This window comes from Pleurodeles waltl, chromosome 7 (assembly GCF_031143425.1).
Source record: "Pleurodeles waltl isolate 20211129_DDA chromosome 7, aPleWal1.hap1.20221129, whole genome shotgun sequence".
NCBI lineage: Eukaryota > Metazoa > Chordata > Amphibia > Caudata > Salamandridae > Pleurodeles > Pleurodeles waltl.
In genome coordinates this window covers 1,062,517,782-1,062,535,380 of record NC_090446.1, presented here as the reverse complement: position 1 = coordinate 1,062,535,380, position 17,599 = coordinate 1,062,517,782, and the positions used below count along the sequence as shown (strand labels likewise).

General features: G+C 47.0%; 1 protein-coding gene across 2 annotated transcripts in view; it reads right to left on the bottom strand.

Annotated features, from left to right (window-relative positions):
• Positions 1-17,599, bottom strand: part of COPRS (coordinator of PRMT5 and differentiation stimulator) — a 449,578-nt gene that overhangs the window by 207,021 nt on the left and 224,958 nt on the right. For both annotated transcript variants that reach the window (XM_069199998.1, XM_069199999.1), the window contains exon 3: positions 11,703-11,966. In XM_069199998.1, coding sequence (XP_069056099.1) covers positions 11,703-11,966 — 264 coding nt within the window. The remainder of the gene's footprint in view (positions 1-11,702; positions 11,967-17,599) is intronic.

Below are 17,599 nucleotides of genomic sequence, written 5' to 3'. Positions count from 1 at the left end.
TGCGTTGTTCTAAAGGAGGAAAAATGGTGTGTGCGTCAGTTGCGCCCCTTCATACACAGACTTGTGTCGTTATTTTTCACTCGGGGAAGACGTGCATCGTTTTCCGGCACGCGGACCGTCTCCTTCTATGGTTCGCAGGATTACCAGATGTCCCAGGGTCTGTGCGTGGACTCTTCGGCTTGTTTTCCGGATGCGCGTCGTTCCGCGAGGCTGTGCGTGGAATTTTCTTTCTCATGGCAGGCGTTGTGTCGATTTCCCCTCTGGAAGTTGGGCAGCGTTGTCCATGCAAGGCTGTGCGTCAAAGTTCCGGCCGCCCCATAGGCGTCGCATCGAGCAGCGTCGGTGTGTGGCGATTTTCTCACCGCGGAGCAATCTGTGAGTCGGAATTTTCAGCGCACGAAGAGTCCAAATGAAAAAGAGAAGTGTTTTGGTCCTGAGACTTCAGGGAAAAGGAGGCAAGCTCTATCCAAGCGTTTGGAGAGCACTTTTACAGCCAGACAAGAGTTCAGCAAGGCAGCAGGCCAACAGCAAGGCAGCAGTCCTTTGGAGAAAGCAGACAGGTGAGTCCTTTGAGCAGCCAGGCAGTTCTTGGCAGGATGTAGTTTCTGTTTCAGGTATCTTCTCCAGCAAGTGTCTGATGAGGTAGGGCAGAGGCCCTGTATTATACTAAATTGTGCCTTTGAAGTGGGGGTGACTTCAAAGAGTGGCTAAGAAGTGCACTAGGTCCCCTTTCAGTTCAATCCTGTCTGCCAGGGTCCCAGTAGGGGGTGTGGCAGTCCTTTGTGTGAGAGCAGGCCCTCCACCCGCCCAGCCCAGGAAGACCCATTCAAAATTCAGATGTATGCAAGTGAGGCTGAGTACCCTGTGTTTGGGGTGTGTCTGAGTGAATGCACAAGGAGCTGTCAACTAAACCTAGCCAGACGTGGATTGTAAGGCACAGAAAGATTTAAGTGCAAAGAAATGCTCACTTTCTAAAAGTGGCATTTCTAGAATAGTAATATTAAATCAGACTTCACCAGTCAGCAGGATTTTGTATTACCATTCTGGCCATACTAAATATGACCTTCCTGCTCCTTTCAGATCAGCAGCTGTCACTTCAACAATGTATGAGGGCAGCCCCAATGTTAGCCTATGAAGGGAGCAGGCCTCACAGTAGTTTAAAAACGAATTTAGGAGCTTTACACTACCTGGACATATAAACTATACAGGTACATGTCCTGCCTTTTACCCACAGGGGCTACCTAGGGCACACATTAGGGGTGACCTATGTAAAAAAAGGGGAGTTTTAGGCTTGGCAAGTACTTTTAAATGCCAAGTCGAAGTGGCAGTGAAACTGCCCACACAGGCCTTGCAATGGCAGGCTTGAGACAAGGTTAAGGGGCTACTGAAGTGGGTGGCACAACCAGTGCTGCAGGCCCACTAGTAGCATTTAATCTACAGGCCCTAGGCACATATAGTGCACTCTACTAGGGTCTTACAAGTAAATCAAATAGCCAATCATGGATAAACCAATCAACAGTACAATTTACACAGAGAGCATATGCACTATAGAGCTGGTTAGCAGTGGTAAAGTGCCCAGAGTTCAAACGCCAACAACAACAGGTCAGAAAAAATAGGAGGAAGGAGGCAAAAAGTTTGGGGATGACCCTGTCAAAAAGCCAGGTCCAACATGACCCCCACACCAGCCTAAAGCCAGGGGAGAACAATCACTATCCTGATGTACTTCCCTGTTTGAGGCGACAGAACAAGGACCCAGGCCCACAACAGCAGGGGCATGCTCCATTTCTTCACCTTCCTGACTCCAATTGGATCCCTCTGTCCACACTCTCAGGGCCCACTAAGCCAACCCATGGGGAACCCTTCTCCTTACCTGCGGATACCATCTGTGCAGCACCTAACCTTACTTTGCTCACAGACGTATCCCAGGAGATGGTGATAGTACCATCAGGACCAACACAGTGGTGTTGCCCACTCTACCCCCGGGGCATGAGACTTGTCCCCTCCCCAGGGATAACTGTCCACCCGGACAGCAAGCCACAGTGGTTACTGACAGCTGTCAGGGATGAGAGCCAGGCCTCTCAAAGCTATCCCACCACTGTGGCTGTGGAGAGTGGGGGGCGGTAGCCCCAGGTGCTGGGCACCCTTTAACCACTCTCCCTTCCACCAGGTCAGGGATGACAGCCTGAACCTGGTCCTCCCCTCTGGGGCTCTGTACCCTCCCTCCTGGAGCGGTACCCCCAGAGTCCACCATGGTCAGGGTGCTTATCGAAGTCGCCCTGTACCATTCCTCCACCAGCGCAGGGCTGTTAACCTGCAACTGGCCCTCCAACCTGGGGTCTGTACCTTCAGGTTGGACTAGGGCCCGGGGTGAGGCTTCCCTCCCCCTACCCTCCCTTCTGGGGTCCAGCACCCTCCAACTAGGAGTGGCCTCCTCAGAAGACAACATGGTAGGGGCACTGTTATCAGTAGCCCCTCCCTCCAGGTCCGGGGGGACACCCTGAACCTGTTCTTCCAGCCCAGGGTCTGTACCCTCAGACTGGATCACTGCCTGGCAAACCAGGACTTTCTGGGGGGCACACCTACCCCCCACCACGTCACAGTTTAACCTCTGAACCTGGCCATCCAACCCAGAGTTACCACCCTGAGGTTGAACAATTGCCTGGCACACCAGGACTTTCTGGGGGGCACACCTACCCCCCACCAGGTCAGAGTTTAACCCCTGAACCTGGTCATCCAACCCAGATTCACCACCCTGAGGTTGAACCATTGCCTGGCATGCCAGGACTTCCTGGGGGGGGGGCACACTCACCCCCCACAAGGGACACACTGTCCCCAAGGGCCACACAAGAGTCTGGTTGGCGCAGGTCTCCTGACCTCTGCCCATCTGGCAGAGTCTGGATCTCCCCCAAACCAGAAACGGTTTCACCTGGGTCATTCCTGGGGGGCTCTGCTCTCAGAGCTGACCAGACTCTCAAGGACCTCCACTGGGGTCCGCAACCCCCTCTCAACCCTCTGTCTGGACTTCTGCACCCCCTCACTAGGAGTGGTACTGCCAGACACCAGAACTGGTGGGATGCTGGCTACAGTCCACCCCCCTCCCCCCCAAGTTCTTCTGACACTGCGGGCCTCCCTCAACAGGTGGCCCTACGGTACAGGCTAGGCTTCCCTTATGGAACCCTCTAGGACCTGGGACCTACCTGGGACACTACAATCCTCTCCCATCTCACTTGGTTGGGAAACACCTAGACAACTCCCTTGAGGAGCACCCCCAAATGCCTCTTCAGACTCTCTGGTATCCACACAAAAGTCTGCCTCCATTGTAAGCTCCCTGGGGTCAGAGAACTCACACTCCACTGGTGTTGGCGTAGCTCTGGAAAATAAGGACCAGACATATGCTCTTCCGCAATTACATCACTCTGCCCTTTACATGTATTAACCACAGTACCCTTCACCCAACCATCCAGTGACTCAGCCTTGAAAAAGCACTCTACATCACCCTCCTGAAACTGGTGAGACAGTATCTGACTGTCCCTGACACGCAACCCATACTCTTCTGGGATGTCTCCACACTCTACCCTTTTCCCTGTCACTCTCTTCTAGAGCCAGTAAAGTGTCCCTCCCCCCAGTAGGAATATGACTCCCTGTGCCAGTTCCCCAATCCTTCTGAGGGACCCTGTGCATAACGGGAACTACCTCATAATCTTGAACCGCCTGGGGTGTGTCAACTCCCTTCTTCAAGTTGGGCACCACATCTCTGGGCTTGTGCCCTTCTTCAGCGGTACTGGATGCAAGATTTTTGCTGCCACCATCTGAACTGGACTCAGCCCTTCCGGCATCCAGTTTCAGCTCTTCACAGCTCAGCTCCTGAGCTGCAATCCTTTCTTTTTCCAGGGCTAAGGCTCTTGCTGCCTCAGCCCTTTCAATAAAGTCATCTAGCTTCTCTAGCGACCGCTCTGCCTCTAGAAGCCATTCATTTTTCACTGGTTCTCTTTCCTCATCTGAGTAGTTTTCCTCCTCATCTGAGCAGTCCTCCTCCTCATCTGAGGAGTACTTAGTCATTTGGTTTTTTGCTGCCTCTTCCTCTGCCCATCTTTCTTCCCCCCAGGTTATGTAGGTGTCTAGCAGTTCCATCTTAGTAGATCTCCTTGGCATAGGAAGTCCCCATTTTCTGCAAAGCCTCCTTAGGTCAGCCTTAGTGAGGGATTCAGTAGGCACAAAGAATGACACACAGTAGATACCCATTCTCAATCGGATAGGGTATCACAGGCAAAAACCAAAATTCAAAGTCCAAAATATCAATAATATATCCAGGAGGACATCAGAGAACCAAAAGCAAAAAGATGAAAAAATCAAATTGACCTTCAACTGTGGGTAGGTAGTGAAATACTTAGCTACTGTATGTCACTGGTAGTGTATGCCTATCTCAAGGCTTAGGTTTGCATGAATGGAGTGCTTTTCTCAGGATTTCCGGATCCAGCAAGGCACCAGGAAATGGTGCCCCCTCTCCCCTCTGATCTTTGCAATAGAGCCGCTGGTGACGTGGGTCACATGTTATGCACAGGTCTGAGGACTGGGAAGGGGAGATGGGCCGGAACCCCACATTGCCTTATCACAGAAAATGTTCTTCTCTTTTTATCTTGGCCCAAGACGAAAGGACCCAGGCTCTTTCAGATGCTCAACTTCTATAGACAGGTGTTGAGACTTCTAGTTAACTGGTCCAAATCCCCATTTTACTCGATCACCAATGAAGCTGAGATGGGAAGTTGGCAGAACTATACGCGGGTCAAGCTTTCAATATTTGTGAATTCACATCTCTATGCTACCGGACCTGGCATGTTCTCTGAACCTAATGCCCCCGGAAGTTCGGATAAAAAAAAAAAAAGTGGACTCGCATGCCCTTTTTAAGATTTTGCCTAAATTCCTATGTACTCTCCAAAACCTTCCAAGTATGATCCCATCAAAATAGTTCACAAACCGTCGGGACGCAGAAAGGTCCATCCTTTGAGTGGGTAATATGCTACATATAGCCTTAGGCAAATGTACTCATTTTCTTACGATGGTGGTATGGCTGCAGCTAATGTGCATTACTATTACTCGGCACCTGAACTGGTATTTCTTAATGATTGGCCTGAGCCTGGAGAGCAGACAACCTGCCTATGAGACTAGCATAGCGTAAGGAAATTAACTGATGAGCTAAAACTTGAAGCGTATGCTGCAAGAAGATTCCCCCATAAGCACAAGAAGATCTGGGGTCGGTGGTGGACACACCATGGACTAGAGTGATTGATTTATTATCATGTACTGTTTAGCCTGTTGTAATGCTTTTCCTGACGGAACGCATGGTTTGGTTTTCTCTATTTGATTTCTTAAATAAAAACAAAAATTCAGCTTAAACAAAAAAAATCTCATCAAGATTTAACATTAAAATATACCAGGTGCCTGGTCGGGATGGGGGTGGGGAGGGGTCGTGTAGGGGTTTCTCATACTCTTGTTTTGGAAATTTCAATAAAAAAGTCATTAAAAAGATTTAAGATTTACATTTCATGTTTTTTTCATGAACCAAACAAACAAGATCTGTACATTTTTCTTTTCAGTTTTTTAAACCACTGCAAACTAACCCAATTCAGAAACTCAAGAACTGCCTTCAAGTCCACTTTCAAGTAAACACCAATCCAGCTTTTTTGCAACATTACTGACCCCTTAGAAGTTTAAATGGGAAATACAATGTTTGGAAGCGGCAGTTCCGAAAACTGACCACCTTCTTCGTCCCTGCTACAACCGCCATGAAAATGTGCATAACCAAACTAATATGTGGATAATTTTGTGTACTATTATCATCAATTGAGGCTAAGGTTATTGTTAATCGCCAACATAAGTGTACACTCCAGCATTCCTCTGAATTTTTGTCCACATAACAGAGTAAGGGAAGAGCCCATTCAGGGGACAGCAGGGCAAGGTGGGGCTGTAGGGGCTACTGGGACTCAATCATCAAGGCTGATGTCATTTGCATCAAGCTGAGCACTCAACCAGCAGCACAATAACTTTCAAACTATGTGTGTGTCTTTTAGTAAAATATTGTATTTTAATTCATTAGATAACGAGATACTAAACACTACAAAATGCAGTTAAGAATAACCAAAGGGAGAGCACCACTGTCTATAGGGTTCACGGTCCTCTGTGCCCACCCTTGATCTTCCTCCATCCCAAGGTAAAATATATGTAGTGTAGTCCGGATCCTGCCTTCACTCCGCTGCCAAATACAGAGATGTGTGCTAGTTCCATGGACATCTCTATATACTGTCACGGTGTTTCCTGTCAATATAGGAACAATTTGACAGACAACTGTGTCAAACAGTCAGCCATCAAACATTTCCAAATGTATTTTTTTTTTTGTTTTTTGTACAAAATCAAACTTGTACAGCAGGATTTTAAAAACATCTTTAAAAAACGAATGACTCCCAACACCATGCAAGCTTTTTCCCATGCATTGAGGTTAGGTAAAACTATCTCTCACTGCCAGAATATACCTGGTGGTGATGGACAGTTAAAAAAAATAAAAAAAATAATTTAAAAAAGCCATCCAACCACCCACCCTATATCGGGTGGATGGTCAGGATGGCTTACTTCCAACAGCCCGACCACCCCATGGCTGTTTTAGGAAGGTTTTTGCAGATAAAGTACATTTTACTCTGTTGGCATAAAGCAAACCTGACCGTCCACCCACCTCTAAAGCGGGCAGCAGACCAAGAATTTCGCAGAGAGCTTACTCCATTGCAACAGCACATGAGTACCCTCCTCGCTAAACTGTAAATCAGCCAAGTCTTCACAAATGCAAGTCCTCCTTGCATGCCGCTGTCAGGGCTACAGCTCGCATCAGTTACCTCCACTCCCCTAAGAGAGGCGGACACACCGGCTACAGGTGCTTCAGCACTCATGTCTAAGGTTTGTGGGCAACAGATAAGGGGGTTGCTCCTTGGAGGCTGGCTGGCAAAAGGATCCCAAGTCACTTGAGGTCTCCAATACGTCATAAGCACCCTTCTGGGCCCAGGATGAGTCAGCAGGACTAAAAGTCAAAGGGCCACCGCAGACTCCTCTCAGGTGGTGCCACTGTAGACTGAATCCCTCCTTATATAAATCAGTACTGACCCTGTTCTTCAAGGGAACACTCCAGTCTGAACTGCTAGGCAAGACTACCCAGAAGGGACCACTAAAAACCCAAGACTGATTTCTGTCTGTTTGGGCCTTATCAGGAGGATGTAGCTTGAGTTCTATGGCACAGTGAGCACAGGATCCACATCCATTCATTCATTCATGTCACACTAAGGGTGTTAATTGCAACTAAGAACAAGGTAATGGATAGAAAAACTGAAGACAAAGCCAAGCCCTCAAATGATCAATACTTGGACCCCCCCATACCGATCTAGACAGATGATGAAGTACTATTGACAAGATAATTTAAAGTGGACATGATTCAGGAAGGGGGACTGGGTAGTGATGACTTCACCCTCAGAGAAAATACCACCAAAGGCAAACAAGAGGTCTAAAGTGTGCCCTGACTGCCCTGTGAAGCTGGGTGGCAACACTGAAGGACGTGTGATTCATTGGTGGAAGAAGAGGGATTCCTTAGACAAGAGCGTCAAAGACCAAAATGTGGCTTTGCAGGAACATATTAAGGACTCGGAAAAATCAATCCTGACACAATCTTGTGCAGATTAGAAGAGTGCCCTAGGGAGCAAAGGGGAAGGACACTGAGTAATACGTGCATTGGCTGTTCCACCAACTGCTTCCTGAAGAAGAGCATTAATATAAAGCACAAATCAGTAATGGCCACACAAGTGAGAAGGCTGCTGGACATCCTGACAAGAGTGCACAACTTTAGGCTGAAAGTGAAAGCAATTGGTGCCGAGGCCATCCATTTAACAGTATTTTTTCTAAGGGGAGGCACAAACACACCAACTAAGACTTTGCAAAGAACTGAAGCATATTGGGGGGGCTAAAGGAAGAAGCTTAGATGCAGGATCAGAGAACAAGACACCCCGCCCCCACCACTCCCAACTGCAGGAAGGGGTCTCAAAGTCTGAGAAAAAAAAAAAGAAGGTCACAGTCAATCAGTTCAATCACTCAGTTCACTTGTAGAGCGTGCTATACACCCATTAGGGTCTCAAGGCGCTGAGGGGAGGAGGGGTGATGCTACTGCTCGAACAGTCAGGTTTTGAGAAGTCTCCTGAATGTCAGCAGGTCCTTGGACTGTCGTAGAAGCAGTGGGAGAGTGTTCCAGGTCTTGGCGGTGAGGTGGAAGAAGGATCTGCCTCCGTTGGTCGTTCTTCAGATGCAAGGGACTGTGGCGAGGGCGATGTCGGCTGGCGGTGTGAGGTGTAGAAGGTGAGTGGTCGGTTGAGGGAGGGTGGGCCAGTGTAGTGGAGTGCCTTGTGTGCGTGGGTGAAGAGCTTGAAGGATATCCTTTTGTTGATGGGGAGCCAATATGGGTTTCAGGTGGGGCGTGATGTGGCTGTGGCAGGGTGCATCAAGGATCAGGCGTGCAGAGGCGTTTTGTATACGTTGCAGTCGTTTGAGGAGTTTGGCCGGGGCTCCTGCGTAGAGGGTGTTTCCGTAGTCAAGTGTGCTGCTGATGAGGGCCTGGGTGACTGTTCTTGTTTCTGTGGGGATCCACCTGTAGATCTTGTGGAGCATGCGGAGGATGTTGAAGCAGGAGGAGGAGACGGCGTTCACTTGCTTGGTCATGGAGAGTGTGGAGTCGAGGAGCGACCTGCCTGAGAGCAGGGTCAAGGGTCGCTCCTTTCACCGCGCAGCAGCAGTCATATAGAGGGAGGTGGGAGGGGCAGCTGGGAGGCGGGAGCGGGCGGCAAATGGGCGAGCAGGGGGGCAGGACCTCATGGACGCAGCAGTGGTAAGCGGGAGAGTGAGGCAGAAGAACAAGGCACAAGAAAAACAATGAAACGAAACGAAACCAACAAAAAAGATACTGTACCAATGTAACCTAGGACCTACCACTGGCCACCAGGGATGAGGCGCAGGTGGTAGCCTGCGGGTGGAGGAGGGCCTCGAACCCACGTCGGGCAGCAGCAGCTAGCAGAGAAGGCGGCCGCAGCAGGTGGTGCTGTTGCGGCGAGGGGAGCGACCTGCCTGAGATCAGGGTCAAGGGTCGCTCAGTCAGACATAGGGGTCCGAGATCTACAGTGGGTCCGAGACATAGGATTCCGAGATCTACAATGACAAGTGCTGAAGATACTCAAAGAGACTTAGATGCGAATGGCCACCTATGAAGAACCTGGAGTTGACACAGGCGTCGGCGAGCTTGATTAGAGGCTGAGGGTAATATCAAGAGGAGTTAGTATGGATAGGCATTAGTTCATGGGGATTACTAACGGGACGCGTGGGCCCATGTGTAGGGACATGACACAGTCAAGAAGAAATGAGGATATTAACTAAGTGTCTGACTGCTGGCCATGATTCAAAAGGTTAAACGTTCTGGTAGGGATATAAAGAAGGAGAGAAGTTAAACTCAGTTGGGTGCAATTAAATACCGGTTATTTGTTAAATTGGGAAGTAAGGGGTTGATCCGCCAGCACATGTAGCAGTTGAAAGACGAGGGTAGGATTTGTCAGGAGGGACAGTGGGGACAACACTAAGCAAATCAAACATACCACAGATAATATGGAGCTATCACGAAAGAATACTCTGATATTATTGCTGGTTAGAAAGAATGCATTTGATTGCATACATTGGGGATTCTTGATTGGAACACTACAGATGTTTGGTTTTGGCCCCAAGTTCTGCAGCTGGGACTTTAGTAGGTAGGAAAATCCAAAATCCCCAGTTGGGGTGAATGAGAGCTTGTCATTATCAATGGCTATCTATAGAGGGTCAAGACAAGGCAGAACCCTCTACAATTTATCCTTATGAAAGAGGCGGCTATCAAGATGACAATACTACCAAAATTGTTTATACCTTTGAAACACTCCTTCTTCCAGCTCCATGTGCAATTACTGCACAATCTACAGATCTCTATAGATAACTCTGAAATAAAACAAGGCTGGCTAGAGCAAATAATTGCAGGCACACAAATTTGGAGTGGTCCATGGAGGGAAAGGAAAAACGGACCATGAGGATTACATTCCTAACCAGTAACATGCATCTCTTTTCATTCCAGTCCCTGATCACCGCAGTGCTAGACAAGCCTGACTTTACTCCAGCAGCAAAACCGGGATAATGAGAAGTTTGTTAAGTCAAAGGTTGTGAAAGAAATGACAACTTTTTGACAGGAATGGAATTAAGACATTTTAACCATTCAGGAAAGGCTATGGACTTGCAGAGGTGGAATGCTATCACTATTTCCAGGTGTAGGCATGGGGTCCTACATCATTTAATCAAACCATACTCTAGCCAGCTCTTGATACAGGTTGAAAAAATGATTGTTACTTAAGGGGAGGATAGGCATTTTGTTTTAGAGATTTAGATTCCTTATGAGGGTGACAGGAGGAGAGATGACACTGGGACAGAGAAGATGGAAGCAGGAATTAGGCTGAACATTTACAAAGGAGAAGTGGGAAACAGAACAGAGGGACTGTGCTACATTACTGCTATGGACATAGCAAATAAGGGAAGCTATAGTGAATGTTGCTACCTGCTGGTGTACCACCCAGGTTAAATCGCATGCATGGGATTCACAGTATTCAGGACAGTGCAGATATAGATGTGAGGAAGTAGGCATGCTAGTACACCTATGGTGGAACTGTCCGAAACCAAAGTCACATTGGGAAGGAGTCCTAGATGTGTTGGATGGGATTTTCGCCGATGCAATACTTAGATTACCCTGCTATGTAGTCCTGGGCTGTCAAACACAATACACATGCTCTACACTCTCCTGGGGAAGATAGATATAAAAGCAAATAATTAACCAGAGTTCAAAATTCTAAAATATTGATTTATTTTATTGTTAACTGTGCACAGATATATTATTGCACACCACATCACACTTCTGACCTGTGACCATCAGTGAAGCAAGCCATCAGCATTGTGTGGAAAGACCAGTTTGTCTGAACAGAAAATGTGGCTATAAAGGCTGTGAGACGTGCTGGGTATGAAGTACAGTTCACTGTCTGTTGCTAGATTAAAATAGAGAACTCTGCAAAACAAACAAGGGTTCCATTCTCAGGAAAGCAAAAGGTGAATAGCAACTCCTGAAGGGGATTTATTAGCATACACCTGAATTTAGTGACACTTTGCAGTGTAGTGATGGGAAATCCCCTTCAGCATCTCCATGTTGTACTCTACACCATTGATGGTGAACAAAAGACCTAAAGGAGGATGACAATTGGGGCTGGATGATTAAATATGGCTGTTTTGCCTTCTGCAGCCAGTGGATCTAACCAGCTGAAGTTACTTAAATTACAATAAAAAGATGTGATCCATAAAAGTTGATGTTCACTTCTGTTCCTTATATCTGACACAACAGGAAGCCAACTGATTAATTAACTGAATACATCATGTGCCGTCACAATACATACACATTTTTCATCCTGCTAGAGAAACCACAAAGCCAAACTTAAACCATTCCCCGGCTTTCTAAAGATACATGGACTACTCTGCACTACCAGTTAAAACTTTATGCAGAAAATCCCGCCTAACATACGTAGCACTGATTAAATTATAGTCATGATGAAAGCCATTTGAATTCCTACCATAAGGGCAAGCGTCGCATAGCTCTTTATCCCAGTCTTCTCTCTCATATTTAGAGTCGTCTTCCAGTTCAGCAACAGGTCTGGTTTCCCAGTCTGAGTCCAAAAGATCGTCGTCCGTATCATCATACTTAGAACTCAAAGATGTACGAGAATGTGTATCTGAATCTCCCTGAAGGTTTCCATCGACACGGGCAGTATTTTCAAACTTTTCTTCCTGGGGAATCTGTCCATCAAAGTAGTTGTGGGTTACCAAGTTCACAAACTCTACAAAAAATTAAATTGTAAAAATGTTTTAAAGACGCCCCCACTGCAAACTTGTTAATTACATGAGCATTCTAAAGAGACAAACATACTTGCTTAAAATTAAATATGTAGGCCATTATTAAGTCGTATGTATCATGGATTAACCTCAATGGCTCTAGGTCCTGAACGGCACATAGGTCTTATGTTTTGTGTCACATGATAACATAATAGGAGTCAAACAAACTGTAGAAAAGGCCAAAAGCCACAATTTATATAGAGGTAGTCTCATAGAAGCCGCTCCACAGATAGCCCCAGCAGTACTCACATTTTGAGAGCGAACCAGGGCCTCTCTCAGGCTTATCATGAGAGGTGTCCTAGGTTCGGCATGCCACAAATGTGTTTTAATGAACCACCCTTCCTTCCTCTGTAGAATCACTGCTTGATGAGGAGTGGACCTCAAAGTAAATGATAATGTTCGTTAACTCCTGTGATTCTCCAGACAGAGCAGCACTAATCTTACAGAGTCATCCTCTCCTGTGAATGAGAATATTAGAGGATGTCAGAATGAAATGAAATCAAACAGGAACAAGCCAGAGAACACAAAACGTCCACAAAGAGATTTATTTCAAGTGGATTAGCGTGCACCTCCAAAACCTGGTGAGTGAATTCCAGTTACAATATGATAGATATTAGAAATATTTTCAGAATTAAATGTCACTCTCTTAGTGAAACATGGAAAAAAGACAAATAAGTGAACACCGTAAATACCGTCACAGCCAGCATAACTTTCATTCGGGGAGGTTACTCATCCATAAAGGGAGTAACCATAGGTGCCTAGTTTCTGCATTGGAGGTATGGCCCTTAACTTAGCAGTCCAGGAGCCTTGGGTCTGTGGTTCCAAGGACCCTGAACTACGGGTCCCAGGCCCATGAAGGGCTGCTAAACGTAGCAGGGAGCATGGACTCCATGGCTGCAGTTTCCTGGGGATACGATTGACTGAAAGGAGGTGGAGCACACATTCATGGGGCTCCCTTCCCTGGGAAATAAGAACAGATCACTTACCTTCTGTAACAATCTTTCTGATCGAGACTATCTAGCAACAGATTCCTCATCTTCTGAGCATTCATCAGGCATCAGACTAGATCTGAAAACTTTTCAGCAATGCCTTTGGGTACAGGAAAGTGGCACCTTGCAGCTCCACACTGACATCGTTCTGCTTTGGAAATGATGTGCAGGGTCTATGTAGAGAACAACCCTCCACGATGATGTAATTTGCTTTTGAGACTGTGCCTCCAGACATGGAGCCCTCACGGTAAATTGGTAGACAGTGTGCAGATTCATAGACCTGAGATCTTATTAAGGGCAGAGTCCAAAGACAGAACAGGTAGGATAGGAGGATTTTTCAGAAATCTGCAGCTAGATTGAGTTCTACCAGAAAGAGCTTTGCCAAAGGCAAGTAACTTGTACTTCTGATTTCTAGATGCAGATTCCTCACATTCTGAATGGATATCAGAGCAATACCTAAGAGAAGGAGGACTTTAGATAGACTCAAAGAAAGTGCCCTTCTCAGCAGACTTAACTATCCAGACGATAAGGCTTAGTGAATGTATGGATAGATGCACGTGGGCATCTATCCATACATTCACTAAGCCTTATCGGATGGCGGATGTCCAGGATAGGGACTTTGTGTGCTAACCCACTGGCAGCAGCTTTGGCCCTGGTGGAATTGGCCCACAGTGCTTCCAGAGGCTGCTTCTTTGCAACTAGGAACACAGTTTTGATGCTGAGAAGCCATAAAGAACATCCGTGAACTGACTCAAATGGAGTACACGTTGGATACACAAGGACAAAATTGAGGTCCAATTGGGGCATCACAAACGGACACAGGGGAAACATATGCTGCAACCCTTTAAAAATATGCATCACAACAGGCGATTTAAATAAAGAGGGCTGATCAGGGAACTGTAAGAAGGCTGAGAGGGCCGAAAGATAATCTTTAACTGTGCCTAGAGTGAGGCTTTGCAGGGCGAAGGACAGAATAAAATAATACAGATCGAACCAAGGTTCTCTCCCTTCACAGAAGAGATCTCGCACAACCGCCAGAAATAGATGCAATTCATGATCCATTAGGCAACTGCAGTTGAGCTCATCCACCCTAGCATTCAATGATCCTGCCAGACGGTTCACCATCAGGAAAACTCCTTGGTGATCCAACCCCTTCCAGAGGCCCAAGGCTTTCTGGCATAGGTCCCATGACCAATTAAATTAAATCTCTCCTTGGGAAATTAACAACCCACATTCATCTATAGCTTAAGTTAGAGCAATCACCATTCAGACACATATCACACACAAAAAATGTTTTTCAGTGAATGCAGTACCATGACTTTATGACAAGTACGAACCAAGCTTTATTGGTGCGTTCACAAATACCACTGTCAGTTATAGTTTACAAAAATGTTTGTGACAATAAGAAATATAATAATAATATCACCCTTATCCCTTTAAAAACATTTCCATTCACAGGACATGATTAAAAACCAACCCAAAATACGGTGTTCAATAAACTTAATGAAACATGAAAATGAAAAATCAAATAATGAAACAAAAAAACAGAAACACAAAATAGACAGAACGTCAATGTCGAGTTTGAAAATGCTGATCCGTTCATTCATTACACATGATATACAATAGAAATGATAATCTGCTATATCAGGGTTTGTACAGATTCGGTACAATCGAGAGAATCGACACCTTTTGGTGAATTCCACAGATGATTACCACCTGCCTCAGGACAAAAACATATTGTTCCACATACATTAAAAACAAACAAACCCCAAATATGTATCAAAGTTCCGTAAGGGGACCTATCCTTCCACGTTATTGTCCCAATAGAATTCTATTAAAAATTTCAGGACTTTTAATTATCACAGCTTCGACCAGAAGAGCGTAACAGAGGTAGTTTCAATTAGGAGTATGACCAATATTCAAACATCATCGGACAATGAGTTCCTCTTTTATTCTTTTCTAAAAATCAGGACCATCACTTGACATAAAAATGATACAGTTCACCACCTTTCGTTTTACAGCTAAGTGGATGCCAATACGCATTCTGTTAAACGCTTCATGACCCCAGCCCACCTTGCTTGTTGTAGTACCACATGGCAGTGGTGCTGTTCGTGAGTACCTATACCAGCCTCCCCTTGATAGATGGCAGGAGGGCTTTCGGCGTCAAACTGATGGCCCACAGCTCCAGAGGGTTGATATGGCCTCTGATCTCCGCCCAAAGCAGAAGCAATGCATCAGTCACCAATGTCAGTTCTGGGTAGGGAAAGGAACGGGGTCTTCCACTGACTTAATCGAGGTCCAGTAGCCACCACTCCAGATATTTTCCTCCAAAATCTGGACATGGTCCGAGATGTCCCCCTGATGTTGGGCCCACTGGGACTTCTGAAGCCGCATATGCCACCTGGCGTGCACGACCAGCATGATGCCATCAGTCCCAGCAGCCTCGGAGTCAAACTTACTGAAATCCAAGCCTGAGGCTCAAATATCAGGATCATAACCTGGATGGCCTGAACTCTGTTTCCTGGGAGAAATGCCAGAAAGTGAACGATGTCCAGAATGGCTCAGATGAAAGAGCTTCTCTGAAGGAGTCCGGTGGGACTTTGGCATGGTGGCAGTGAACACCCAAAGGCGGTAGGAGGTTCGCCGTAGTCTGGAGGTCGTTCATAACTGCATGGGGTGAGCCCACCTTCAACAGGCAATCATCGAGGTAAGAGAAGACTGACACCCCTGACCTCCAAAGGTGTGCTACCACAAACGCCATAAATTTTGTGAAAACCTGTGGGCCGCTGGTGAGACCAAAGAGGAGCACAGCTCCAACCACGAATTCCAGTATTCGTCATTGGGCCAGTAAGACAGTAATACAACGGTAATAGGGTCCTGCAGATCCAACACCCCAATCCAGTCGCCAAGGTCGAGGGCAGACAAGACCTATGCCAGAGTGAGCATTCTGAATTTCTTCTTTCGGAGGAAGAGATTGAAAAGGCGCAGATCTAGCTTGGGTCAAAGGCCACTGTCCTTCTTGGGCATCACAGTAGCAACCACATCCTACTTCTGCCGCAGACACCCTCCTGATAGCCCCTCTGGCCAAAAGGGATTGCACTTCCTGCTTCAAAATGGAAAGCTAATCCTATGTAAGCTGTGGGGCGGGGATCAATGGATGGGTAAGGCGTACAATCTGGAGGACCCACCTCTCCCAACATGATCTGCCTCTCACTGGGTGGTGGGGACCTTGTAAGGAGACACTTAAAGGGTTTGGCAGGTAGGGGTGCATGGAGTTAGTGGACTGAGCGGCATGATGACCTTTTCCACGTATTAAGTGGGCACCGCAGCCTCTCCTACAAAACTGCTGGGTTCTCTGTTGGGTTGGGATTGACTGTCAACAGAGACTGCCTCGGCCGAAGCCACAAAAGAAACATTGGAAGTGTCGCTGGTGAGGCTGGGTGGAAAGGCCCTCAGAGCAAGCAGTAGCTCTATTCTCTTTAAAATGTTCAAGGACTGAGTCAGACTTGTCCCTGAACAAGCGAGTCTCATCGAACTGAATGTCCATTAGGGAGGAGTGGATGTACCCAATGGATCATAGCCATGCAGGGAGGCGAATGGCTACATTAGTGCCTATCGCCCACCTAACGGAGATGGTGGTGTTCAAGCCACCACAAACTGAACTTGGACGCATCCTAGATGGCCTGTGAGAGAACAGTGTTAAGGGATCCCAGAACATTGGGTAGGACTTGCGCTACAAAGTCCCAAAAGGCTCGAGTATGACAGCCCAGTAAATATGAGGCATTGACTGACCGTAGAGCCAAACTGGGGAAGGAGAACAAGGGTTTTCCATAAGTCGTCACTCTTAACTTTCCTTAGTAGGGGGAGTGGTAGAGAAATTGTTAAGGTTGGTCCAGCTACTGGAAGCTTGCACCATAACACACTCTGGCAAGAAGTGCAGAGAGAGATCAGATCAGGTCACATGGGGCACGGCAGTAGCATCTGGCAACTTGCCAGTAAATTGGACATTGGTGCAGGGTTTAGCCCAGGCCTTGGGAAGGGTATCCATGTAGGCCTCATTGAAGGGGAGAAGAGGCTCAGAAGCAGTCTGGCCAGGCTGCAGGTCATAAGTCAGGACATTCTTTTTGACCTCCATAGTGGGAAATTATAGATGGAGGACCTTGGTTGCCTTACGCATGACCATGGTTTAAGAGGCAGATTCTTGAGTGGCTGGGGCAGGAGGCAAGAAGTGGGCAGTGTCCGGGGAAGTATCCAGCCCACTAGCCTCCTGCAAGTCTCATATAAAGTATCATCGAAATAGGGCTGAGTGAACTCATCACCCTGGTGATAGTCATTATCACAGTATGTACCAAAGAGGGAATACAATGAATGTTATCTGCCTTGAGGTAAGGCGTTTGTAGAAAGCTCGGTCCGATTTGCTACGGACATTGGTCAAAGTCAGACCTATGTCAAGTCAATGTCAGAGAGGACAAGAGGGGCCACCTGTTCGGACCACAGCATCGACATACCTGGATCTGGCGGTAGTGGGTGCCATCAGTACTTGAGCCAAAGGCAGAAGTTTCTCAGAGGACCCGGCTTGCATCGAGATT